The 26899-nt window shown below is 46.6% G+C and overlaps 1 protein-coding gene across 4 annotated transcripts; it reads left to right on the top strand.

Moving 5' to 3' along the window:
* The first annotated feature begins 1756 nt into the window (after nt 1-1756).
* On the top strand, nt 1757-15033 carry NPM1 (nucleophosmin 1). Of its 4 annotated transcripts, none has more exons than XM_086470744.1 (11): nt 1757-1880; nt 2662-2741; nt 5674-5793; nt 6588-6681; nt 7436-7539; nt 8068-8129; nt 8621-8675; nt 10032-10121; nt 11011-11112; nt 13630-13704; nt 14678-15033. In XM_086470744.1, the coding sequence occupies exons 1-11, from the start codon at nt 1817-1819 to the stop codon at nt 14714-14716; spliced, it is 885 nt and encodes a 294-aa protein (XP_086326870.1). In that variant the 5' UTR covers nt 1757-1816; the 3' UTR covers nt 14717-15033. The 4 variants fall into 4 exon arrangements, with proteins under 4 accessions (XP_086326870.1, XP_086326871.1, XP_086326872.1 ...); XM_086470745.1 differs by having other exon boundaries at nt 10032-10139; nt 11029-11112; XM_086470746.1 differs by lacking the exon at nt 10032-10121.
* The last annotated feature ends 11866 nt before the right edge of the window (nt 15034-26899 follow it).

Here is a 26899-nt window from a genome sequence, read left to right as displayed (position 1 = left end):
TGCCTGAGTGTTAACAGGATGGTAGGGGATCATATCCTGGTGAACCCATGGCTCAAGTAACCTCGTATTTGGAGAACTAATTGTGTCTTGCAAATAGGAGACTTTATATTCAAAAAAAGCTGAATGTACTTGTACTGTAGAACTGTATTTACTGTTTTTCAAAGGGGTGAGCTTTGTGGGAGAGTAAGAAAGAAAGCGAATGCCACCTGTTGACAGGCAAGATGCATTTTACCGCTGTGTCAGTTCTTTTTTGTTTCAGTTTGTCTCATTTTCAGCAACAGAATTCCTCTATTAATATGAATGCAGACATTACGAATAGGAGTTACACATTTCAAATTAACGGAGAGGCATGAGCGCTAAGAAGCTATATACTTTTATTTTTGAAGTGTGAGTGTTCAGGTAGAAGTAGAGAGATTAGCTAATTTACAGCACCCAAGACACATCAGCCCCTGGACATGAGAACAGTCTGGAATGGTAACTCAAAAGTGTGCCCTGCCCAAAGCCAGTGATGGACTATCTGTGCTAATGCATATGCAAGCCTTTTCAAGGCTTGTGGCTCTCAGTCCAAAAAAAAAAAACAACCTGACTTTTCGTTCTGTTGTAACAGAAGTCCCTGCGTGCCAATTCACATGAGCAAGTAGTTCGTTCCCATCACGTACCAGCTGTTGCTCCCCAGTCCTCAGAGCCCAGTGGCACAGGGAGCAGTAACTCGGGATGACAGCTCATCTTAATAGGTATGTAGACAGGAAAAGAGGCTGCTTTTTTTTTTTTTTGCTTTTTTTTTTTTTTTTTTAATCAAAGCTGACAGGAGCTGTCATTTCACTGCAGCAGGGCCTTCCTCTACATGGAGGAGCACTGGCAGATGCAGCTCCCCGCCTTGCTCAACCTCTGTGGCTCAGGTCCGGCAGCTGTAAGGCTCCGCTTACGCACCCCCGCTTCTCAGCAGGGTTTGTTCCTTTGCCCATAGCATCAGGCCTTCTGGTTCTCCGCCACCCCAGCGAGGCCTCAAGGCAGCGATGGAGCCTCGGAGACCTGAGCCGCGCTGGGCGCCGAGCAGCCCGAGGGAGGCTGCCCAGGGCACCCCGCTGCCGCCACAGCTGCCCGGGCAGACGGTCCGGCCCACCGCCAAGCAGGGCGGCTGCCCCTTGGGAGCACCTTCCCGTCAGCCGGGCGGAGAGGTGCCCTCAGTCAGCCTGAGGAGAGCGGCGGCACTCGGCCTGCCACCGAGCGCCTCCCCTGGACCACAGGACCCTCCGGGGCCGGGCCCTTCCCGCCCAGCAGCCGTACGCACCCCCGGACAGCCATTTCACGCCGCCGCCCGGCCGGTCCCCTCAGGCCACAGCGGCAAGCGGGCACCTGCCCGGGCGGCGCTCGCCGCCCTTTCCCCGCGAGGCGTGCTGCCGAGGCCACGCCGGCCACACGCTTGAGAGAACAGCCGCGGGCGGGCGGGCGGGCCGGGCCCTGCGGGTCCCGCAGCCGCGCCGGTGGGTGCGGGGTCCGCCCCGGCCGCCTCCATTTTGTGATGGCCGCAGCCCCCCGCGCGCGGCGGGGCGCGAAGGGCCGCGCTCGCGACCACCCCCGGCGTGAGCGCGCGGCGGCGGCGGCGGCGGCGGCGGCGGGAGGGGGTGTTGGGAGTGTGTGGGATGCGCGTGCGCAGAGACGGCACAGCGGGCCGAGGGGGCGTGGCCGGGGCGCGGGTCTCGCGAGAGCTGGCGGGCTATATCTGGGAGTGGGCGGGCACGGGGCTTCCTTTAGTGCGTGTCCGTCAGCAGCGCCGCAGTCTGTCCGGCTCTTCCCGCGCGAGCAGGCCGAGAAGATGGAGGACAGCGCTATGGACATGGAGAGCATGGGCCCCCTGCGCCCCCAGACCTTCCTCTTCGGTAACGGCCCGCCGCTCCCCGAGCCCCGCGCTCCCGCCGCCTGCCGGCCCGCTCCCGCCGCCTACCGGCCCCTTCCCGCCGCTCCCCTCCCTCAGGCCTCGGGGCCGAGCGGGCGGCGGCCCGAGGCGGCGGGGGGCCGCGGCCTGGTGCCGGCCTTGCGCCGCGCCTCGGGGGGGGTGCGGTGGGGGGCGGAGAGGGCCTTGTCGGGGGCGCGCGGCGGCCGCAGCCGTTACCGCCGCGCGCCCCACGTGGCGCGCTGCTCGCACGTGGCGGCGGCCCGGCCCGGCGCGCTTTTGTTCGCCGCGCCGCCCGCCCGTCTCCCCGCCCGTTCCGAAGGACGCGGCCGCGCTGGGAGGGGGTGGCCGCGGAGCACATGGCAGCGCGGCGGGAGGCGGTGGAGCACGTGGAGGGCGGCGGGGCCGCGGCGGGCCTTGCTTGCCGCCGGGCCCGGGGGGTGGGGAGGGGGTGGGGCGGCCGCCGGCACTGGGTGTCCCGGGAGATGGCATCACCCCGGGCAGCGCGGAGGACGCAGGAGCCGGATGGTCTGACAGCGGATGGGCTTGGAAGGACCACGCTGGGAGGTGCGGGTCGGCAGTAGGCCGCGGCCTCGCCGGGGATTTTCCCCACCCTACGTGTTTCTCTGCTTGTGTGCCTGGAGTGCCGTTGGTTTTCTGTGCGAGTGCAGAGCCTTGGAAGCAGCAAGATTTAAAATAATCAGTGTTTAGCAAATACCTGCGTCTAAACAAAGCAGTATGTTCATGATTAAATGTTTTTTTCGCAGGCTGTGAGCTTAAAGCAGATAAAGAATATCAGTTCAAAGTAGATGATGAAGAAAATGAGCATCAGTTGTCTTTGAGAACGGCAAGTATCGTTTGGTTTTTAAGTTGAAGGGTTTTTTATTTTTAAATGGTGTGTGATGTTGCAAGAAGTGAATTTTTTTAACATGTACGTTAATTGCTTTAAACTTGGGGTTTTTTGATGGTGTTTTTACATTGAATCTTAAATAATAATCTTTTTACTGGAAACATTTGCTGTATTAAAAAAAGCTTCAAATATCCGGTGAAGTTGTGTTTTTCAGAGCAAGAATGCAAGGCTGGAAAAGCTTAAAAATGAATTTACAGTAGGTTAATAAATGTGTACTAAATGGAATTAAAGGCCAGAATATACCCTCCTGACATCTCTAATGCAATAGTTCAGATGCTACAGGAGCACGAGGGGAGGATAGAATCATATATGGACACATTTTAGTAGACTATTGCAAACTTTATTTTGAAAAACATTTCCCAGACATAATTCCAGTGCTTTTTTCCTGAAGCAGCTGTAACTACTAAATCTAAGTTGTGTTATGTTTGCTTTATTGTCCTTGGTGTTGCGCTTTAGTAAGGATGTAACTGGGAGATGCTCTGTTTCATTCAGACAATTCATCTAACAGCCTCCTCACTGAGCAGGATACTCCTGGAAATCAGCATCCCTGAGAGTTCTCAGATGTGTCCTTAGACACAAGCAAGACACAACATTTCAAGGCCTTTGTTCTGGACTGAGCATGTTACTTTTGGTTAGCAGAATGATAAGATACCCCAACTTCACAGGCAAGGAATTGAAAAGCTGTAGCATCGCTCTACTTTATGGTTTCTTACTGTGTTTATTTAAATACAAAGAGATGCCTTGATGATACCTGGAAGCAAAAGATTCTTATAATTGTGGACTAATTCCTACAGCAGAATTGCTTCCTGCAGGAGACTTGCATAATAATGCTCTCTAAACTTATTCACAGTGATACTTTCAGCACTTTAATTCAGGCATTAGAGTTTTGTGAATCATGTGTCTTCAGTCCTTGCATTTTAGGAAAATTACAGCTTGGACTTGACAATGACTAATTTGTTCTTAATTAGAATTTCTTTTGAGGGAAGAATATAGCAGTAAAGTATGTATAGGACAAGTTCATGTGGGTAGTTCTTATATCTGAATGTTTGACATGCAGATGACATTAGAGTGATACTTGAGTTGTATAGCTTTATCCAAAGATCCTGTTATTGGAAAATTACCTGTGGCATCTTTTCTGATGCTGTGCGCCCTTCATGGGGGATAAAGCAAATTAGATGCATAGCAGTACTTCATTTTTAGGGTTGTGGGGAAAAAAGTAGTTCAGTAACCTGTCTTTTAAAGAGAAAAGATGATACACAGGAGAAATGTGGGTTGAAATAACAAGTGACAAACTGGAGATGTCTAAGAGGCTTGGAAGGTCGTAGACATAGCTACAAACAGAAAATGCCTTGGCAAGCAGAGGGAGGAGTTGATGGAAGATAAAGTGTGAAGGTAGCAAATACCTGGTGACTTGACTGATCTGTGCACCTGGTAAAAGGCTAGATGTGTAAAGATTGACACGTGTCAGTAAAGATACAAATGTGGCTATAAGGTGCAGAAAGAGGCGAGGAGAAAAAAGGATGAAAGTGAAAGGGGAGCCCTGATGATTGTAGAGGTACAGTGGCATGAGGGTTTCTGTAGAAACCTGTCTTGTTAACGATTACTGAGAAGATAGAGGGATGGTCACCGCTTCATTACCTATTTATTGCTGGTGTGCATTCCTTCAGTGAAGAAATTAAAGCACATGAATGGATACTTGCCAGTCATTCAGTGAACAAATCAATAGTAAGTGCTGTGGTGTTGCTTGAAGTGGTGCAAATTACAGGAGTAACTGGGCCTGGAGGGCACGCTCTTAAATTCTTGTCCTGGTGGGTAGTTGCACCGCCTGAGTGATGCAGTGTTGTTGCTTACCCATTTGAGAGGTGAAATCAGAGCAGCAATTTCACCTCTTTAAATTTACAGTAGCAAAGCTAGCCAGGGTTAGTGAATACTATATTCTATTTCTCAGCATTCAGTCTGATACACCTAGTCTGGATTATTATGCCCTGCCTGAAACTCAGCTCTTGGAAAATGGAAACTTCAGCTGTATGCCTCTGTCTGAAGTGTTTACACCCACATTTTTTGTGGGGGGTGGAAAGCTTTCTTTTCATGGGCATTGGGAAAGGAAACAGAGCCTTGGGAATAATTGTAGTACTTCAAGGGATTCTTGGTTTTCACATCACTTGCATGTAATCCTGACTCAGATGCCAGAGGTTCAGAGAACTGGAATTTCAGGCTGGTCCCATGTCTGTCACTCATTTGCCTCCCTGCAGCTAGGATTTTTGAATCTTCAGAAAGTGCCAGACTTGTAGTCGGGGTAAGGAATCCAGCACTTGAGTTTTGAAATGCTCAGGGACAGCAGCTCTGTCCTTGGTGAATTAGTGCAGAAGGCGTATGCATAAATGACAGTACTGAACTGAGCATTTGTTAAGATTTAATTCCTCATTGAATGTCAAGTAAGCAAAAAGTGTGTAGTGTGATAAAGTGCAACAATGGGCAGATGAAACAGGGCGGGAAGAGGAAGGAGAAAAGCTGTGATTCTGTGGTGGCAGTAGCTGTTGGTTCCCTTCCTCTAGGCATGTGTTTGTACTTCTTCCCCTGAGCTGGCTTCCATGCTGACTGGACTTGTCCCTGACCTATTTCAGTGCAATAATCCAGCAGCGAAAGGTTCTGCTTTTCTCTCTCCATCAAAACACAGGCCTTGAGCTGCACCTTGCAAGTGCCGGTGTTGTGGGGAAAGAGGATATTTGCGTGGGATGGAGTGCAGCTGGATTGTTAGCAGTGAGAGATATGAACTTCAGTGTGAAGAGGTGCAAAATGGCGACTGGAGTTTAAAAGACTTCGGAATATTTGAGAAGTCTCAGAATGTTCGCTGTTCTTTTCTTCACAGGTTACTTTAGGGGCTGCAGCCAAAGATGAGTTACACGTTGTAGAAGCAGAAGCATTGGACTACGAAGGCAACCCTATTAAAGTAGTACTGGCATCGCTGAAAATGTCAGTGCAGCCTACGGTAAGTACAGGAACTTGGAAAAATCTGCTCTAAATTTGGTCTCGGGCGAGAAGGACTAGTTAGGAAAGGTTTGTGAAGGAATTTTACTGAAACTGCGCAGTGGTCAGTGTTCAGATAAGTCTCGGTTTTGGCTTGCGTTGCAAGTACAAGCTAAATATGACTTTTTTGTGCCTAGTAGACTTATGCTAGTCATCTGGAGATGATAGGCTTTTGTTCAAACGATGCCTTTTTAAAAAGAAGTGATGGTGATTATGCGTGTCATTTCTATGGATACAAATGTTTGCATTTGCAAGCAGATGCATCTATAGCCTGTTGCTTTCTTTGAGCCTGGGATGAGGAAAATCTAGTTTTTCTGCAGATCCCAAGCTCTTCAAGAGGTTCTAAAGATGACTGCTACCCTTTAAGGGCACCCTGCTTGTCATTGCTGCCATCTGGAATGTAATTTGAGTCTGTTGCTGATGTTGTACAAGTGGAACTGCACAATGCTGGGGGCGGGTGTGATGGACAATGTTCAAATGGCATTGCTGTTGAGAGGAGTGGAAACAAATGTGGATTGGTCTGGCTTTGAAAAGTGTGCTTTAATTGCAATAAGAGTGTAGTAAACCCTGTTGGGGCTTATTGGCCCTGATTTGACTAAACACTTCCAGAATATTCTGTCAGATGGAAACATGGTGTAACTGTGTTAGCCTTGGAGTATACAGGTGTTGGTGACCTTGGTTTCATTTGGATGGTCTGTTAAGCACACTTTGCCTTTAATACTTGAATAAATAAGAATGTGTGGTTTTTTTCCTTAGGTTTCACTAGGTGGCTTTGAGATCACACCACCGGTGGTCTTGAGGTTGAAATGTGGTTCAGGGCCTGTTTACGTCAGTGGTCAACATCTCGTAGGTAGGTATTGCTCTGGTTACTAATCTGTGATCCTGCTACCTGTCAGCACCAGCACAACTTGAGTGATCTGTCTGGTGTCTCAAGCAGTACTTTCTCTAATACTGACCCTCTGAATCTGGAACTTGCTGTCCTCAGGCACGAGGCAACTCTAAAACAAAGATGTTCAGAGAGATGCTTGCATACCTTTTTTTTTTCCCCTCTTGTTCTGTGTGGATAAGGGGTGTTTGTCAGCCTTGTGATTTGAGTTCTGATTTCTTTCCTTAAAAACAGGTGTTGGGTTCACAGTGTTTGTGGTCAGAAAAAGCACAGTAAGCTGTGAGCTTTGTGCTTATTTGAAAGTGAGAAGGCTGCCCATGGAGTGGTTTTGAGTTGGCACTAAAAACTAGGCTAGGACTAGCCTTTTCCTTTGTAGAATTATCTTGTGAAACTGATCTTGCTCTCTAGAAGTTCCCTTAAATGTCTCTCCTTAGAAATGGAGAAAATTTTATCCTTAACTTTCTATGCCTTCTTTCCTGTGAGGAATGTTGGCAGCGTGTAGATGTTCTGGATTTCAGTGTAGTAGTGCCTGAATACAGTGAACCGGAAAGGTTTCTGATCTCAGTTGTTTATTAGGAAGGTTCTGCCTATCAATTCAGCACCTCAGACCTTGCCTGTTTAGTTGTGGGTGGTACTCTTCTGTTTGTTTCTTACTAGCAAACTTGCCTTAATTATTGTTAAATGAGAGGGGTTTTACACATTGCCATTGTTTTATCAGCATTAGAGGAAGAACCAGAATCAGACGATGAGGAAGATGATACAAAAATTGTGAACACTTCGACAAAGAGACCAGCGAGTGGAGGAGGAGCTAAAACACCACAGGTATATATGCTTGCTGTCAGCTTGTCTGCAGAGTTTTCTTTTCGTTTGGTGTTACCGCTGCCTCTAGGAGTAAGCAGTTAGGTGGCTTGCTATGATTTACTTGATCTATTGTCTGTTGGTACCAGTGGGGAAGGATTATTTTGTACTTGGGTCTTGACAGGCACTAAATTACGAAGTGTAGTTAAGCACAGATAGTTTCCAAGGCTTTGCCTGGAGGCTTTGCTAGTGTGAAGGCTACTTTTATGTGGAAGTTTGGTCCACTGCAGTAACTGAGTATGTGCAAATTCTAAAGTAAACATCAGCGTACTGTAAATTTAAATGCTGACTGGAGCTCTGCAGTCTAGGAGAGCTTTGTAAGCTCGGAGCATGGTGTAAATTTGTCAGTAGCTTTTGACTTGGCAGCTGTAACATTGTTTTTTGGCTAAATTGGTGGAAGATAGTCTTGTAATTATGCCACAAATTGTTTTGGATCAAGGTTGCTGTTCATTAAGACAGAAATGACACTTAACATGCTTACTGTTTTTAAAGAAAAAAGCAAAATTGTCAGAAGATGATGAGGACGATGATGAAGATGAGGAGGAGGAAGATGAGTATGTATTCTTGTTTTGATAATGTATTTTGCAATACAGGATTTACTGTTTGAGAATATGAATTGTGTGATGTAACTGGATGTTAAATGAGCAAACTACTTTTTTCTTTGCTACAAAAAACCCAGTGTAATTAGATTAGTGTTATTCAAATATGTCAATACTGGGTTAGAAAACTTGGTTTCATGTAATTCATTAACTTTTAATAAATACCAAATTTCTTTATTAGTAGTAGTGGAAGCCCTAAGATATGTGCTTTCAGTATTACAGCAGAAGGGAATGCTTCTGACTGCTTTAACAGTAGTAAGTAGAATGTTTGGCCAAACACCTTGCCATGTGTTAAGACAAGGTATAAGGTAGACTTGGGAAGATTACTTGCTTCCTTCATGAATAAAACATTTCATTGGATGGAGGGGGAAGGCTAATTCCTGATGTGGTTAAAGCTGTGAATATGAATCTTGAGTTATAGTGAGTAACTAACTTTCTAATTCTAGTGATGAGGATGACTTAGAGGATGATGAGGAAGAAATAAAAACACCAATGAAGAAAGTAAGTGGCATATATGTATATATACATACACATTATGTCCCTCTTCACCCATGAAGGATTAAAGCCTGTTTAATGAACCTGAAAGGAAGCGAGTGGTAACACCAGATGGATTTAGTATCTGCAGCAGAATTGATTCAGATGGGGGAGCAACTGCTAACACCTCTTAACTTACTAGTAGGTGTTACTTAACTGTTCTGATTGAGTCATCTTTGGGGATTCATATGAAGACCCCTAAAGCAGAAGGGGGGGGAAGCTGCGTTTGCATAAGTGGGACAGCTGTTTAGGTTTGAACTCTGCATTTCTTGTAATGCAGAAGCTAATTGAGGTGTCCTCTTTGCGCAGTGTTCTGCTTTAAAACGGACTAGGTAGCAATGAGAGGGATGGCAGTAACTGCAGAGGTGTGGCTGGGCTCTCAACAGCATGTGCACGTGTGCTGTTGTCAGACTGGTATGAACTCATGGATGGCTGTTGGTCAGCAAAGTGCTGCTCAGATGTGGGTCGTGCTTTGCCATTTCAGTTAGTCCTGCACGCTGTGAAAAAGGTCTTTTTGGCAGCCTAACTTTCAATAAAATCGCATCTAAATGTGTGAGCCCCCTGGAAAAGGTTGACCTCGGGCAGCCAGGGGTTCGCATGTGAAATTTGTCAGCCCTCGAGTGCCATCTGGTGGTAAAATAAACTAAGACAACTTGGCAGCTGCAGTGGTAGGAGGTAGTAATTTTTTTGAACTTGGCATGCTTTGGCTTGGATTTCTGTGTTCATATCTGCTGATCAGTAACAACCATTTAATGGTTTGGTTCACTATATGGTGCTCTGTCCTGATGAATTTCTGTAGGTGATAGTTCACATAAGGCCTGGTAAAAACAATCCTAACAGCAAATTTCCTGCCACCTAGTCAAATCTAGAGTGGCTGAATGAATTGGTCCCTTGATTTATATAGGAATATAAGATTCCAGTTCTTAAATACACATGTGGCGTTGCCTGGGCGCATCCCAGATGATGTTTCTGTATGAAATGCCAAACCAGAGGTAGTGGTTGTGTTGCAAAGAACAGGTAGCACTGAGACAGACCTTGGAATATCAGGAAGATGTAATGGAGGTCCCACGTAGTTGGATGGCATCATAAAAAAAGCTTGATCTTGGTGATGTTATGCATCATGCTGTACCGACAGTTTTCATTTAAGTTCCCGTAGTATACATGCCTTTTGCATAAATAATGGACGCTGATCATGTTGCGTGGGCAATGAGAATGCTTTTTTTGTTTGAGGTTAAATAGTGTGTATTTCTCACTAAGTCTTAAGAGCTTAACATGTATCAGTATATTTTTTGTGGCAAATGAACTGAAGTGCTTTATTTTCAGCCTGTCCGTGAGGCTTCAGGAAAAAATATGCAGAAAGCAAAGCAAAATGGAAAAGACTCTAAGCCGTCCACACCAGCATCTAAATCAAAAGTGAGTGAAAACAAATCAGTAAAACAAATGTTCTAGTGCGGAAGCTGGTTTCCTTGCCTAATGGTGACTTCAAGTAATGTACTAACCGTGAAGTGAGGTGTCTGAATCTTGATGTGAAGCATGCCGGGGGTACTGTTCATTGCTTCACGTGCCCCTGTGAAACTCTTCAGTGCTCAGTATATAGCTGCACCAGCCAAGATTTGGAATCGGACGTGCTGTCCCTTGTGAGTATTGGTGATGCCACCGTTTAAAATGCAAGTCTTTTTGTGAGGCTGCTTGCACACGAGGCTGAATGCCAACTGTTGCCACTGCAGGGCAACAGGAGGCTGCTGCTCGTGAGGGATTCTCTCTTCAGTGATCCATGTGAGAGCTAACAGTTTTCTTCTGTTGCTTTGCAGTTGTCAGGCTTCCTTAGGCAGCTTTGCCTTGCTGTGTCTACTTGTGCCTGTGTGCCAGGGAGGTTGACACAGAAATCCGTGTGGGAGGGCTGGCGGGATAGCATCCGAGAAGCAGTGCAGATGGGTGCCTTTTTAAAGCACGACCTCATCTGGCTGCGGTTGTGGAGTCAACTAAATCACTGAATGTTTGGGCTATTTTTGGTTTAATTACTGTTGGGAGAAAGGTGTGTAGATACCTGCCCGGGAGCGTAAGATGCTAGCTCTGCTAACTGTAGTAACTCCAGTGTTCTTGTCTCTGAGGAATGTGTTTTAAGCACAAATCTAACTTCTGTGACTTCTTGAAATCTGACGTTATCTATGTGATAGCTAGTTCTTGTATTCCTCATAAATTCTACTGTAGGTTTTAACATTCTTGTTGTTAGAAAACTTGATCTTGTATGCTAAGTAGCTTCATGTATGTGCAAGTTCCTAATGAAATGAATGATTTTCAGACTCCAGATTCCAAGAAGGATAAATCTCTAACTCCAAAAACACCGAAAGTCCCTCTGTCATTAGAGGAGATTAAAGCAAAAATGCAAGCGTCTGTAGATAAGGTGAGTTTTCAGAAACTTCAGGTTTCTCAGCCTTATTTTCACTTCCACAGATCAGAAGAATTGGATGTTTTTAAGAAATGGTTACGTGTCACTGATTGCTGTGCTGTTATCAGAGTGTGTTGATGCTCAGAGAAACAGAAACTCATTTAGGACAAAAAGAAGGCTCTGTACTCATGAGAAACAAAAGCACTTTGTTTTTGAATTCCTCCAGTAGTGGTGATTAGTAGTTTGGTATTTCTTAGTGAGCTGTCTCAGTTAAAATTTGAAAAGAACCCACAACAAAAACCAAAGCAACAAACCTTGGGTGAGACTTAACTCTAAAGGTGTCTTCACTAGCGTACACGTTTTATTTTAGCCAGCTGGAGTAAAGCAGAGTTCTTCGTGTGCTTGGAATAGCTTCACCTTAAAGCAGTGTCCAGCTTGGATATCCAGATACTTGTAAGGCTTTATAACTTCCAGAAGGGGGAGATAGGTGCTTGTGATATGCAGTAGTGAATCAATGAAGACCCGAAAGCATTTGCTTTCTGAGCTCTGGAGACCTGGGAGTTAATGGAGTCTCCTCCTCTCAGGGGATGTTTCATCTTTGAAGGTCACAGGGCAGTCACTCAGCTTCTGGTTATCAGCTTTGACTAGCACTTTGGTTATGCCTATGAGTATTCTTCTTAGCTGCTATTTAAGGATAAAGAAGAAAGTAGCATTTTAGTTATAGGCTGGTTGGGTAAAAGTGTAGCAGGTATTAGCCATTGGTTCCCCCTTAGCCAGGTCTGGAAACGTGTGTGCTGGCTAGGGGTGCAGTTGAGAGGTGGTAGTAAGGACCTGGCATCTTGACTATGAGTCTGGTTTTACTTCACTAGCTCAGGGCTGTGCTTACAGATCATATACTCATTGGTGACTGGAGGAGATTCTTTAGGGGAGACCTGGTTTTGGCTGATGTCTGTGCTATGAAGAATTCTGGGTGGGGTGTTTTTTTCCTGTTTGGGCTGAGGTGATAAAGTTTTTCCCCCTTACAGTGGCAGTCAAGTCATGTGAAGAATTAGGATTATCTTCTGCTTACATTCTCAATATTTTGAAGCCATTTTGTCCTAGGAATGCAAAATAAGAGCAAATGTTTCAATGTAGAGTGGATGCAGAATGAGCAATGACAGATTGTGATCAGGATGGAAATGCCTATCCCTAAATTGCAAACCTGACAGTGATGGATGGTATCATTCTGCTAGGTCAAACTAACCTCTTGGATCTAGGGCTGGTTTTTTTGCATGACTCAGAGGAGCAATCCGTGATGAGTGGTGTTTCTGCAGTGTAAGCAGAAGTGGCTGAGCTGCTCACAGTAGACAGATGTCCCTATGGAGGGGGAAGCATGCAGACCAGATAACTGGCAAGTAGCTTCAGAATGTGCTTTCTGTTGATGAAGAGTGTTTTCACTGGGAAATGCTGTGTAAGCACAAATACGTAGAAGCAATAGCAGGCAGCTTAATTTAATGTTTTCCAAGATGGTGCTAGAGCAGCGTACCTTAGTAAGGCAAAAAAAAGGTTTGTGTGTTGCCATACACAACAGCACTTCTAGCTGACAGCCAGCAAGTTAGCGACTTTGAGAAAAATCACTATTAAATTAGAGTGGAACTGCTCTGTTATGTAGTAAGTAGATGTAAGCAAGCCAATAGAAGAGCAGCAGTACTTGACAGAATCCAGAGGTAAGACATTACCCAAATCCAAGTGTTTTGGCTGCAGTATTGCAGTTTCAGGTATTCCTGATGTAGCTCTGTTTCTTTGAATATAAAGTTGCCGTCTTCTGCAACGTGGTGAGGAGCAGCTAAGTGTGCTGTCATAACCACCTAGGTACATTGTGAGTGATGAGCCTGAGAAACGGGGAAAATGTTAACTCATGGGGCATGTGAAAGTAAATCAATGTCTCTTAAAATAGTGTGCTGTAGTATTTTGCCTGGAGATAGGAAAGGACACGAAGATAAACCTGAATGAATTATTACTGATCATACATTTGAGTATGTACAAAGTCAGTTTCAGAGATACAAGCAAATCTCTAGAACAGCTCTTAAAATTCATAGAAGGTAATATATTGCAATGAATCTTAAAGGGTAGGTGGGAGATCAGTTAACTTTTTGCTTTAGAGAGCTGAAGTCAGTAACCTACCTGTGAAGGAGAGTAATGTCTCAAATGGCGTGCTGGAGAAAGAATCCGTAAATGTGGTATTGGCTCTTGTTTTTCTGAATAGCATATGGGTGTTGACTACAAACGAGGTTATTTTAGGTGCTGAATGCTAGCTGTGAGGTTTCTGAGCATAAGTAACGGTGCTTGTGCAGCCCTTTTAGTGTGTAGGCACTGCTGTGAGAAATACCTGGGTACTGCAGAGAAGCAGACTTTTTAAAATGGTTTAAAAGCAGATTGGTTTGGGGTCTTAAAGGTGGGTTCGCTAAATTGCGAAGGGTTTAAGCTTCGTAAGTTATCTGTTGGAATCATTAAATGACCCGCATACACTAAAGCTTGCCTTTTTCAAAACAGGGTTCTTCCCTTCCGAAGCTGGAACCCAAATTTGCCAACTATGTTAAGAATTGCTTCAGGACGGAGGACCAGAAGGTAACTGAATTTATTGGAACTTGAAAAACTTTTATAACCTGACTTAGGGATTCTTTTCCACTTCTTAATCTTTACAAGCTTTGGACTGTTTCAAAGGGTTACAAACCACAAACAATACTTCAAATTAAATAAATGGGAATGGTTTTAAGGGTTTAGTTGGCTAAGATGGGAAAGCTAATATTTTATTACATTTTTCCAGCTTTTATATGGTTGGTAAATTATCTCTTGCTTACTAAACCCACAGAACTTTCCTTTTGGCACCATATTGGCTAAGGAAATGAGCTGTGGTTTTCCTTGCTGCTGAATTTGGCCACCTAGGCCAGTCTGCTGTTCAGCCTTTTGTTGGGGAGGGTGTCTGGGAGGGGGAACTGTTTTGTGATTGAGATTATGGCTTTCTTGCTACGTTTTCTCCCAAAGTCAACTGAACTCCTGTAAGAGGGTAAGCCAAAAGGTGGTATCAGGAAGCAAGTTTCTGAATTAGTTGTTACTCAACATATACTAAGCTGAAATGTGTCTTAGATTTCCCTATCAAAATTCCTGCGAGTCAAGACTTTCTTCCAGTGACAGAATTCCTTACGCTTTCCTGCTTCCCTCAGTGGTTCAGAGTAAACTTGTCTGATAGGCAAATTGATAGGTTCTTGAAAGAATGTTTAAAAGCAGTTAGCCTCAGCTACTGGAGTTGGTCTGACATTAGCCAGGGTAGGCAGAGTTCAGCCAATATTTGCCTAGCTGGTCCACACCCATCCTCTCGCTTACCTTCACTGAAGCCTTACTATTGTAAGAATTCACTTGCAGTGAATAAGTCTTCTAGCAGAAGGACCTAACGTCTGGCTTCCAACGTGATTTTTCTCTGAAAGGAATGAGTTTTTTGTTGTCATTTAATGTCAATATTTTGTGGAGTGAGTGGAGCTAGTAAACTGAAAATAATTAGAGAAATGGATTTCAATTTCTAACTTTTTGTGTACACTTACAGGTCATTCAAGCTCTCTGGCAGTGGAGGCAGACTCTGTAAGAAAAGAAAACAGTTTAAACAGTTCATTAAAATTTGCAGTCTTATTTCTGTAACCATTATTTGGCTGTCCTTTTTACAAATGCTGAAAGAGCTTTCCCTACCGTGTCTGATAAATGTCATCCAGATTACCTTGCCAAGAATGTGTTGTCCAAAATGCCTGTTTAGTTTTTAAAGATGGGACTCCACCCTCAGCTTCATTTTAAGTATGTATGGAATGTTTTGATAAGGCATGGTGGTGGTGGTGGTCAGACAAATGGAAATGGTGGGGAGACTAAATGTACGTGGAAAAAAATAAAATTTAGTATTTTAATAAAGTACTATCGTTTCTTTTTTTTATGGGTTGGGATAGTCTGCATACTGAACCCAGAAGATAACAGGGCTTTAAGGTTCTCGTAGGAACTACTGCTAAGTGTTTTAGCTACTTCTCTTTACCAAGTACACATCAGAGTCTCATTTATGTTGTCAACTTTAAAAACAACTTAACTCCAATTCCAGAGCTTTACAGCTACTGAGCAGGTGATTGGTGAGAAGACTAATTGGTAAGTGGGGCTTGATTCTTGTCTGGAAGTGACCACTAATTGCCTAAAACAGCCTTTCCTGCATCTCAATTTCTGACCTGCTCCATTGCTCTTTGGTTTATGGTTTCTCTCCAAGAACTGAGTTTCTAGGGCTTGTGACTCCACTTGTAAAATGTAATACTTCTGATTTGGGAATTGCTGGCTGTGCTGTTCCTCTGAGGGGCTACAGTCCCTGAGGTTGTCTCACAGAATGACTCCTGTGAGGGTTTTGTGGAGAAGAGAATTGGCTTGAATGCTGTAGGGTGTGCCTAGAGAGCTCGCTGAGGGAGATCAGCGCCAGTGGGTGAATGATGAGGAGCTAATCTCCAGCAAATCCCAAAGGCTCAGGGGGGCAGGTGGTCCTGTCTCGATTCCTTTGGACTTTTTTGATTATTGCCTACCAGTGACGCGAAGAGGCAGAGTTCAAACAAGTTTTTTGGACTATTCTTGGTTGTCACATAAAGTAGAAATGCCCAAGGTATCAGGGCTCTTTCAGATGAAGGGGGAGGAGAGCATGGAGGTCATGCCTGGCACTGAATTCTTCCTCGAGGCTCTTGTCTAAATGCTGTTATCGCTTCAAATGCTTGAATGCTGTGTCTATGTGTAGTAACTGCAGTAATGGTATGAAGATGGAAAGAATATTTAAGAAAACATTTAAGCAGTTGTATGGTGACTATTAAACTTTGATTTAATCCTTGCTATGTGTGAGAATTAATGTAACTGACTTCTGTTTTTCACAGCAGAAAAAAATCTTATTGGAGAGCAAAGGGTGTTAAAGGCCAGCTTTAGCAGGTTGAGGTGTTTTCCACTTGAAGGACGGGCACAGCTGGGGTCCTACAGGGGTTTTCTTAGCAAGATGTGGCAAAAACTTCTGTTGGGTTGTGCTAATTGGGTGTGGGGTCTCTTTTTTTTTTTACTGGGTGTTCTTTTTTCCAAGTTCTAGAAGCGGGATGTATAATTTGGTTTGTAAAATTGTCACTGGGAATATTTTTAGGGTTTGCTAATATGAAAGCCTTGATTTCTATAGTTGGGTTCCTGGGTGGGATGGAAAGCAACGCAAGCCTCCAGAAGCAAATGCTTCTTGGGGAAAACAAAGCCAAGCAAAGTGCGTGGTAGAGAAGCGAAGCGCAGCGCAAGTCTAGTCGAAGATTCATTGAAGCTTGAGTGTAATTGCAGCATGTGAAATGGCGGAGTATAAGGGTTTGAAACGCTTGTTTCGGTGGGGTTATATCAATAGATGATGTCATATGCACAAGTGAGCAAATTTCCCTGGTGAAATAGAGCTAATGGCACAGACAGGCTTATTTAAGCAAAATTGCCCTCAATTTTGGCTGAAACAAGTGAAAATTGTACAGTAATTTCAGTAAGAGGCTATCAGCCAATAAAATATTCTGAGTATTGAATTTTTGAGAAAAGCTGGAGTATTGTCTGTCTGTAGGTCACTGACCAGAGCAGGTCTGCGGGGTGCAGCTGCGCTCGGCACAAGGGTTGCAGGGGGGAGATGGAGCCCGTTTTAAAGGGCAGTTTTGAAGGGAAACGTGTTCCTGTGCTGCAGCCAAGGTGTAATGCAAGTCGGGTCTTTGTCAGGCTGCCACTGAGCGTCGTGAGGCATCTGCATCACAGCATAAAAACGATAACTTTCACTTGGCCCCGATTACCTTGCTCAACTCTTCTCTGCCGGTTCGCGTTCGTACAGCTCTAGCTGTGAGCAGTGGTCAGCGTGGCTGTCCTCCGCGCTGCTCCTGGCTGCGTGGACGGCGGCCGCATCCCTCCCAGGAGCGGGTCTTGCCTCTTTCTGCCAGTCATGTCTCCAAACGCTTTGCTTTTGCTGGGACTGGCCATCTGATGACTGTGGGGCTGCTGGGCTGTGCCACCGTATCCTCTGGGATACTCACGTGCAGCTGCCAGTTCTCCCACTTCTTTGAACAGAGCCTCAAAGGTTACATTAAAAAAAAAATAAAATCTTGAAACCTGTTGAAGAGATCATACCAAATAGCAGATGGGGGTTATTGAAGTGCTGGGTTTGACGTTCTGCAAAGTTGAAACATGTTTTTACCATGGTAATGGCACGATGGCAACAAAGCAGTAGTGGTTTTGGTAGCTGTGTTGAGGTTTGTAAGCCTGTGTGATCCTGGTCCTTGAGGATGGCTTGTTTGAGAGCATGGAGGTACGTAATAAAGTGCCTTGATACCAATACAGGCTTTCTCACTCTACCGTGGAAGAAGAACTCGCCTTCCCTTTGCAGGATGGTAGAATGCCTCTTCCAAGTGGCTGTCCCTTGACCTCTCTCCCCAGATTTATCCCACTGCTGCCTTTCCTGTTGCAGGATCCTTCTTTTTCCATGCTTTGTTTCCTCCTGGGTGTGTTTCAGTCCTTACCATGAACAGGTAGCTGGTGGTTTTGCTCTGCACAGGCCAAGGGGAGGCTGTGCAGATGAGTGGGTGTGCAGGGCGTGCAGCAGCAGTGTGCTCTGCGCAGTGCTGGCTGCGGATACAGCAGCTCCGTGTGGATATCCATTTTGTCTACAAGTCCCTGGTGTTCCTGGCCACGTGATTTCAGAGGAAGTGATAATAGAAGGATGCCATCCTGCAGTAAACCCACCTTTTCCAGCTTCAGAAGGTCTTGGCCTGTGTCTTCCTCCTTGGGGTGCACAAGAAAAGTGCTTGTTGCCACCTTAGGTCTGTCTCGGGATCCTGTTTGCTCCTGTGAATCAAACTGGTTTGCCAAAATGGTGTTTCGGACCTCAAGCGCTGTGATGGGTATGGGACTGCTGTTTCTCCTGTGCTCAGCAATTGTTGCAGCCTTTTGGAGAGGAACAACTCGAGCATGGCTGGCAGGAGGGTGGAAGGGAGTGTGTGTGGGCTGAGGTAATGGAAAACAGGGCCAGGATGGGTGGTGGTTCTGGGCTGCTTGCCACCCAGACAGTCCCTAAGGGGCTAAGTTCATGCTGGAACATGCTCTCTGTCCTCTCCTCTAGAAATCTTACCCAGATACCCCAAGCTATGTCCTGTCTCCTTCCAATGTGCCGTTACTGACTAGCAGCCAAACTCTCACAACCTTTCCTTCTGTCTTTCCCTGTGGAACAAGCACATAGGTCCTTATTCCTCTTGCCATTTTCCCAAAGGGGAATTAAAAACTGGATCCTACCTATGAAATGTCATAGAAAAAGCTGCAAATGAATGGGGTGGTTTGGAGCTAACTGTTAGAGGGAGCGCCTTCATTCCCTGGCCTTGTCTAATGGGCAGTAGGTCCTGGCAAGCAGCAGCAAGTGCAATTGGTTGTGTTGAGTGAGGTTTGGAGGTTTTGTGGTCTGGTATGTATTAAGGGTTGTCTGAATCCTGGCTCTCGCAGTCTGAACGAGGAGAGCTGGGTTTGCGTGACTGGGCACAGGAGGAGCGGTACAGGATTTTGAGGTGTGTCTGAAAGGGCCTGACTTGTCCTTCCTTTTGCGGACAGCAGAGGGAATCCCCTGCTCTCTACTCTCTGGGTGGGTTTTTTTTGTCTAAATCTACACTTTTGGGAGCCATTCTGTGTTGTGTTGGATCAGCTCTTCAGTGGCTGGCTGTTGCATTGTCTGTTATGTGATTAGATTTTAAGCCATGCCTTATTTGGACCAAATTGATCAAATACATTAAATGTTAATTGAGGTGATGTGTGCCATGGAGACCACTGGACTCTTCCAATTGTATGCGTGCCTGGCCTGCGGCCAGTTGCATGGGGACGACTCTTGCCCTGCTCCTTACTTCCTTCTCCCCTTCCATCACTTCTGTCAGCTCTCCATAACCAAGCCAGAAGAGCCTTTATACGAAGAGGATCCCAGGAGAAAACAAAGAATGAGAAAGGGCAATGAATCAAAAAAAAACCCAACCCAAAAAAAAACCCCGACAAAGTGGGTTGAGGGACAAAAGTGAGAACAGGAAAAAGAGACCCGCAGTGGGTTTCTCAGCAAGGGACCTCTAACAGTCCCTGGCACTTCAGAGGTGTCCATGTGGGCAGTGATGTGCTGCCCAGAGACTTGTCCAGCCGAGGGAATGGACATGGGCATACTTGAACCGCAGATGGCGAAAGGAGGGAGCGTAATTAGGCCACTCAAACCAGAACTGATGTACCTGCTTCATCTTAGACCTAGTGTTTGGTTTACGCTGATACTAGAAACTGTCTTTTTTAAACTGAAGGCAATTTTATTAGAAGGGGCCTACAGTCTTACTTGGGATCCCTTCAGCCGATTGCTAGGGCTGTAAGCCTGCTGAGCCCGCTCCAATTCTGTTGACTTACTTGGCATTTAAGAGAGAATTAGTTCCTCTTGAATGAGGATATAATTTTCAAAGCTGTTTTCAAATTAAGGCTGAGGATTTTTTAATTGATTTTTTTTTTTCATGAAAAATAACTGCAGGGGGAGTTGAAGGCCTGTTGTAGCGTGTTAAGGTACTTGGCATCTCGCTGCTGTAGCCACCTTTATCCATGCTCGATTCCTGTAACCTCTTTCTCATTACTGCTTACGCTTGTCCCAAAGCTTGTAATGGTAGTGGTCCTTGCTAAGAGACTTTGAGTGACGCTAATCACACTCTGTCAATGCAGTGATAATATATATCATCCCAGTGCTGCTTCCTGTAGGGCCTGCTGTTTTAGTTGTTCCCTGTATGTAAATGTGTGTGAACACCAGAGAGTATGGATGACTACAGCTAATAAAGCTTTCCATTTAGTAATAAGGCCATCTCTGGCCTTTAGGACACTTCCCTGCCCCTTAACTCTTTTCTTTTTTTTTCCCCGTGCTTTTTAACATTTCCTTCAAATTTTCCGCATGGATGTCACTTTTAACTAAATGACCCCACCCCTAGCTAAGGGCTATACCATGTCATAGGATCACCATGATGAAGGGGACTCAGCCCCTATCTCCAGAGACCACAGAAGGACAGGGACATTGGGGGATCTTGCCTTTTTCTTTGGGGTTTCAAAGTAGGACAGGTACTTCTGCTTGTTCCCTCTAGGTTTATGGTTCTGGATAGTCCCTTCCAACCTATTCCCAGTTAGATCTTGCCACAGCCTTCTTGCTAGCTTGGTCCCTCACTGCTCCTTAGGCTTCTCTCTGTCTTACTTCTCATCCTTATCAGTTCCTCCTCCAGTCTCTTCTACCCATTGCTGTTGTGAGCAGCACTGACTTTCCCTGGTCGGGCTTGTGCTCTAGAAAAATCTTGAACACTGTTGCAAACCTGGTGCTCCTGCATGAATCTGTTTCCCGTTCTGTGTTGCTTTGCAAAGTGTTCCTGAGAGCACAGCAGAGACTGGTGCCCTCAGCTCAGTCATGGTGAAGAATGGTGATAAAAGCCCAGACTGCTGCTGCTCCTCCAAGCAGACAGAGCGTTTAGCCTTACTTGTTTGATGGCCTGCAAGATGCTTGTGCGTGCCTCAGGAGAATGGGACCTCCAGAAATACCTCTTTGCTGACCTGTGACACCGATTTTTCCAGGAAAAAAAGAAAGTGTTTGGATATATTTTTGTGGAAGCAGCAAAGATGACCCACCCATCCGTTGTATTTTTTGAGTTCTTGTTCTGAAGCCAGGTGTGGCTTATGGCTCCTCTTCAGCAGGATCAGTAGAAATGTATGTTTTTCAGCATTGTTTTCTGAAAGAGCTGTCCTGTGTCTGTCTCAAGGCCCACCTTGAGTTGCTCCAAGTTGCTTATTCAGTTGTGCCGTGATTGAGGACAGTGGCATGGGGCACTGAGAGGTCCTAGGACATCACCAGTTGATCAGTGCCTGCAGGTGTGTGTGCATCAGCCCTGAACTGCCCCAGGGATGGCACACACCAACTCTGGGGACACACGTGGTCAGGCAGCCTCCGTGTGAGGTCCTGCCTGTGAGATGGCACCTGGAGCAGCACAGGGACAGTGGACAGGAGCCTGTGATGGTCTTGTGGGGAGGGATTTGCTATCTGAGAGAGGAGGAGGCTCTGCAGATGGGGGTTGAGGTGGTGACTTGCTGGAGACAGCTTAGTTCAGGAGACTTCAGTCAAAGAGGTTTATGTTTAAGAGCTGTTGAGCTGAAAAGCTCTGAGTTAAGGAAATAGGAAGTTTTGAAGCTTAACAGCTTGTGATTTTTTTTTTTTTTTGGGAAAAATGAAACCATGGAGGAATATAAATCCAAGAAGCCAAGCTCTAGGATTTAATGCAGTGCAATGGCTGGGGAAAGTGGAATTTCCCACTGGTTTGTGTAGGGTTGTCTGCAGAGGTTTGTCTCTTGCCTCCCTTCAGAAGCATTCAAGCAGCTGCCATATGCTTTCAGAGAGGAGCTGTGTTGCTCCTGGGTGGTGGGACCAAAGAAAGCCCATGGGCATCCTCCCTGTGCAGGACAGGCAGGACACCAGAGCAGGGGTGGCCAGGCTGGGGGGTATGTGGTGGGGGTGTGCCCTGGCTGAGGGGCCCTGTGCACCAGAGGTGGGCTACCTGGGGAATGGCACTAGTCCGTTTGTTTCTCCTTTAGCTTGAGATGTCCATCACTTCCACTGCTCTTGTTTTCCTCATTCCTCTACTAATAAAGCACTGCAATTTATTTAACGAGTATACGGGAGCTTTCAGAGGAATCTGAGGTTTCAGTTCCCAAATCCATTGAAATCCAGGAGGTGTTTCAGTGAAGAAAAACCTTTGCAAACCCTGAAACCCTGCTTTGTTAGGTTGTGTTTGTTTTTTTTTTTCTTACAAATGATAGACATCACAGTAAGGGTTGTGGCATGTTGGAGTCTCCCTTTGTATGGGTCTGTGAGATGTGCATATGGTCTAGAGCTGGAAGAGATGCTGCTCTTGCCTGCGTTCTCAAGAAGTTCGGGAAGGGCTGTTGGCTGCAGAAGCTCTTGGGAGCACCCTTGCTCTCTCTGGAGCTGCGACAGCCTGTCTGCTGTGCTGGGCTGGCTGGTGGCTGCTTTTGGGATTTTCTGGCCACCTCCATCCTCCCAGGACTTGGTGCTTTGCCCTGCCCCAGCTCCCTCCCCTTCCAGTCCACAGAAGGCTATCCCTCTACAGAATGAAAGCTGCCATGCATGGTACCCTATTATTTGTATTCCTTATTTATTTTATATTCCATTATTCTGATTATTGTATGTTTGTTTATATTTGGTATGCATTATGTGCTTTTTCAGCCTTCCTTCTCCAAGGCAGGAGTTCCTGGTGGCCAAAGAAGCCTCCCCTGGTCATGGCAGGAAAGACTGCAGTGGAGCTGGGCTGATAACATCTGTGTGAGCTCTTGCTCTACCATTGAGGGACTTCAGATCATTCCTCACAGCTATTCTCTCCTTAATGCTGAATGATGGGTGTGTTGCCCAGGCTCCACAGGGAGACCTTCACCTCTTCCCAGCTGGGCTTCCCAGCAGCTAGTACATAGCCAATACTTCTTGCTAAAAAGATGGGGTCATGCCACACCTGCATCTCGATAGTGCCAGTCTCCGGGTCTCTTGACTAAGACCCTAACCCACCCAGGTTGTGAGTCACCACACAGGGATTGATGCTTCTGTATTTGCAGGATTTACGGCTTTAATTCCTAGTGCCGTCCCCACTGGCTGGCGTGGCATGGTGCAACTCGTGTTCCACGTGGGCATCTGATTTGTGGGAATTAAAAAACACAGCTCAACGATTGTAAGCTAAAAACTCGCTGAGCGTAAGGCACCCAGCAGCAAAAGCACTATTTCAGGTTCTTTTTGAAGTGTGGTGAAGGAAAGCTGTTACGCATGTTCTGAGGCAGTGTTTGAAACGCTTGGTGTGGGAATTCGGCATTTCTGCTTTCACTGTATTTATGCCTTTGATGGCTGTTGCAGTTGGTTTCCTGTGCCTCCATGCATTTGCAGAGTCCCAGCAACCAGCAGAGCGATGGCAGACACACGTGGGGTTTGTGCTGATCCCCCTGGCTCTTCATCTGTCTCAGGGCTTGGTGATATCCCAGTGTAAATGCTGACAGTGTATGGTTTGGGTTGCTTTTGTTCCTCCACGCGTGGTTTGTTTGTGCCCAGGGAGAAACTTCAGTGTGCTAAAACCTGAATTCCATCTGGACTTAACTGGTAAGTGAGCCTTCCCTACGCCTTTTGGTATGCAGTGAAACCTGGGAGCTTCAGGGGCTGAGCACCAAGCACCCAGCAGCTTTCCAGCCTCGCAGCTCCTGTTTGAGGGGCCGTGGTGAAACAAGGTGCTGGGCACCCATCAGGGGTGCCAAGTGCCAGAATTGCTAAACACCAAATCATCGCATGCTGCTCTTGTGTTCAGGCCGGGCTAATGCAGGAGTACGGGGCTGCTGCTTTCTGCTGCTGCCTGTGCAGCGCGGGGGAAGCGTCGCAGGGTGCGTTAGCGGTGTGAGGGGCTGAAGAGGGTTCCTGAAAGGAAAGCTGTCCACCTCTGCTGCTCCTGGCTCCTCTGACCTGCCCCACGCTAAGCACCTTTCCCGTGCAGTTGCTTGCAGGGCTCTGTCTTGGGGTGCGTTTTCGTTCAGAAATCGCAGCTTTGCTTGTTAACCTTTTTGTACGGCTTTTCCCACGTGTATCAGCAGGGCTGTTGGCCATGCTGCCACCCACCACACGGATGAGTTGCAAATTGCTTATGGAGCTGTCATGCAAGTTCTCTCCGTGTGTGTGTATATATGGCTTTGTGCTTCCAGTGCTTCAAATCAGGCCTTTAGCCCAGCGCTTTGTGGCTGGCAGAGTGAGTCCCGACTGTTTGCTCTTCGCTGCGTTCCTTCCGCAAGGCTGTGGCTGGATATCGTGGTGCTAAGTCCTGTCCTCCCGGGTGTCACTTCAGGGTTGTTTTGAGGTGGCTGTTCTGTTGCATGGCAGTAACTACAATGCACCCCTTCCCTCCCTGCCTGTCCAGGCGATGTGGCAGAAGTGCTTCTTGGAATGAAGTTGCCTTTTTGTGTGTAGATAGAGGCAGAGTATGCACCACAACCCTTCTAAAAGTTGTCTTTCCTTTTACTGAGGGTTTAAAATGTAGAAATGCTCTTCAAGTTGATTTTCAGTGACAACTACTTATTGAAACGACCCAAGGCTGGAGAGGCAGGAGGTGACAGGAGCAAACAGCATACAGGTTCGCTCACTGGCAGCAGGGCTGAAGTGTAGAGCTGAACTTGGTCTTTGTAAAACATCGGGGTTTTTTCTTTTTACTTTAAGTCTCAGATCTAAAGGAGAAAGGGCCCCGGTGGTGTGGCATGCCAGGTGCAGCGGGGCTGGATCCTGCACCTGCCTTTGCTGCTGGCTTCTCATTCACATCCCAAAGGGCTGTCCAGTGGGTGGGAAGGTTTCCTGCTCAAGCATGCTGTTAAGTCCTTGGCCCCATTGAATGGGTTTCATGCTCTGTGAAATGTCCGCTCGTTGGGCGATATGGACCACTGGAGCAGGGCAAGGGAAACTCATTTCACCAGGGGCACCTTCATAGCCCTACAAGCGAAAGGTCATGCTGCTCAGACTTTGATTGGAGCTGCTGAAGAGCAGTCACTAATCCAATAAGTCACTGAGGCACTGTAGGACATAGTCTTAAATCAGGCATTTGCATGGGTGAGTGAAAGGCAGTAACCCTGGGCGATCCTGGGGAGCGCCCTGCAGTGCAGGCACCCTACCCGGCCTGTGTCTGGCTTAATCAAATGTTGTGAACGTGCTGTGCTGGCCTTTGCACCCTGAGTCTGCCATATGAAAAATAAACAATTTAAAGGTGTTCATTTTCCAGTGGGCATTGGCTGTGCTGCCTGGGTTTGTGTTGGGAATCGGCTCAAGCAGCAGCCTTCAACAGTGAAGCAATAGGCATGGGTGCACAGCTCTCAATATATAGATACACACACGTGTATTCATGACAACGTGCAGCTAAGTGTTGCTTCTGTTTTTCCACAGATACACGTGAGCTGCCTCATCTGTTTTCTGTGCTCAACTGGTCTTCAAGACTGGATCCAAAACATGGATCTAGTTTTATTTAAACTTGTGTATGATAGTAAATTAAATGTTTTCATAATTGAAAAAAGGAAAATCCAGTCTAAAACAACCCCCCAGATTTTGCCTGGGCAGTTCTCACTGTTTGAGGTGTCCAGGTGCCTTTTGCTCTGTGTGAATCCAGTCCCCAGAGCCCCAGTTGGGATGTGGCAGTGGCAGGCAGCCATGCTGCCAGCACAGGGTGTGTTGGCATGGCCTGGGCCAGCATCGCCTGGGATGAGTTTTTCCATGCCTAGCTTGCAGCTCTGCTGTAGCTCCTATAATCTGACCTGCTTGGGGGGGACTTGAAATTATAAACATTAGTAGCAGCTTCACAAATTACTTTTCTAATTAGTGCTGCTTCCATCTGGGCACAGCTGCCCTGGGCTGGCTCGGGTGGTGGGCGAGGCCATCAGTCGCTGTCTAAGGAGCCTTTCCTCGGAGGTAGGTGATGGGACTGCTATGGTGCAGAGCCCCAAAGTGGTGGGACGGGTGCTCACGGGCACTGTAGGGACTTCTGTCTCTTCTCCAGTGCATTGCCGATGGCACTTCTTCATCAGACTGGTCTTACGAAGGTGCACAGTAGGAAACTGTGACCTTCCCTTTAGATGCTGTTTGCCTCACTGGGGTGTACAAGTGTAAAACATCGTCCTACTTGAAGACCCTGAGGTCCTCCAGGCCATACCACATGTGGTAACATGAAGCAGCTGATGTGCTCAGTGTGCTGAAGGCTCTGCTTCTGTGGGAGAGAGGGGCAGGTTGTGTCCAGGGTGTTTTGGATCTGAAAACCACCAAGAAATCCCAACTTCTGTATTATGGCTGCTGAGGTTTTCTGTTCTTGTGGAAGGAGGAAAATGTGATGCTTTCAGCTGGCACAAAATGTCACCTGTATGGAAGGCTGAGCTTTGAGGCTTGGCAGGATGAACGTAATGGGAAGAGTGCAGCAGCTTGGCACCATCACGGCAAGGATGGGGACCAAGTTTCGGGTACCCATTTTCTGCATGGACCCTGCTTCCTCAAGGATAACTTGGGTTGGGAAGAGAGAAAGGTGACATGGGCTGTTGGTGGAGCAGGAGAAACCTGTTTTCAGCTGAGGATGACATCCATGGCCTAGTGTGGTCTGCAGTGCGCTGGCCATCTGTGGGAGACTCGGTGGCCTTTTCAGGAGCTCCCCTGGGCAGAGAGGCCATGCAGGCTTCCTGCAGCCCACCTCTGCCATCTCACCCCTTGGCACGTGATTTATGGCAGATTGATTTTTACAGCCTTGCATTTGTGCCTAAAGAAGAGTTAAAGGGAAAAAAATTACTTCAGTTGGGCCAAAGAAACCCATTGGGCCCATCTCCTGCCCTCAGGCTTTCTGAGATGGTTCAGATGAATTTTCTGATCGCTCTGAGTTTTGGTGGTCAGGAAAGCAGAGAAGGAGCAATCAGAGCTCATGCTCGCAGGTGACTGAGTGGCTGTGGGGGTTAGGGAGGAATTATTACCTTCTGGCTTTGCTGAACTGCTGTGTGCATTGTGCAGGGTCTCCTTGGGCGGCAGGCACTGGTCTTAGCAGGGTGACAGGCTGATGCAAGTGGAAATGCTGGGCTTGACCCTACGCCGTGGGGTGCCTGAGCAGTGCCCAATGGCACGAAGCATTGTAGGTTGGGTTCCTTGGTAATGGTTAGGAATATATGTAATATTTTCACATCTAAGCTA

The sequence above is a fragment of the Leptosomus discolor genome, chromosome 10 (genome assembly GCF_034619465.1).
Source record: "Leptosomus discolor isolate bLepDis1 chromosome 10, bLepDis1.hap2, whole genome shotgun sequence".
In the NCBI taxonomy this organism is placed as follows: domain Eukaryota; kingdom Metazoa; phylum Chordata; class Aves; order Leptosomiformes; family Leptosomidae; genus Leptosomus; species Leptosomus discolor.
This window is presented reverse-complemented; position numbering and strand designations above follow the sequence as displayed.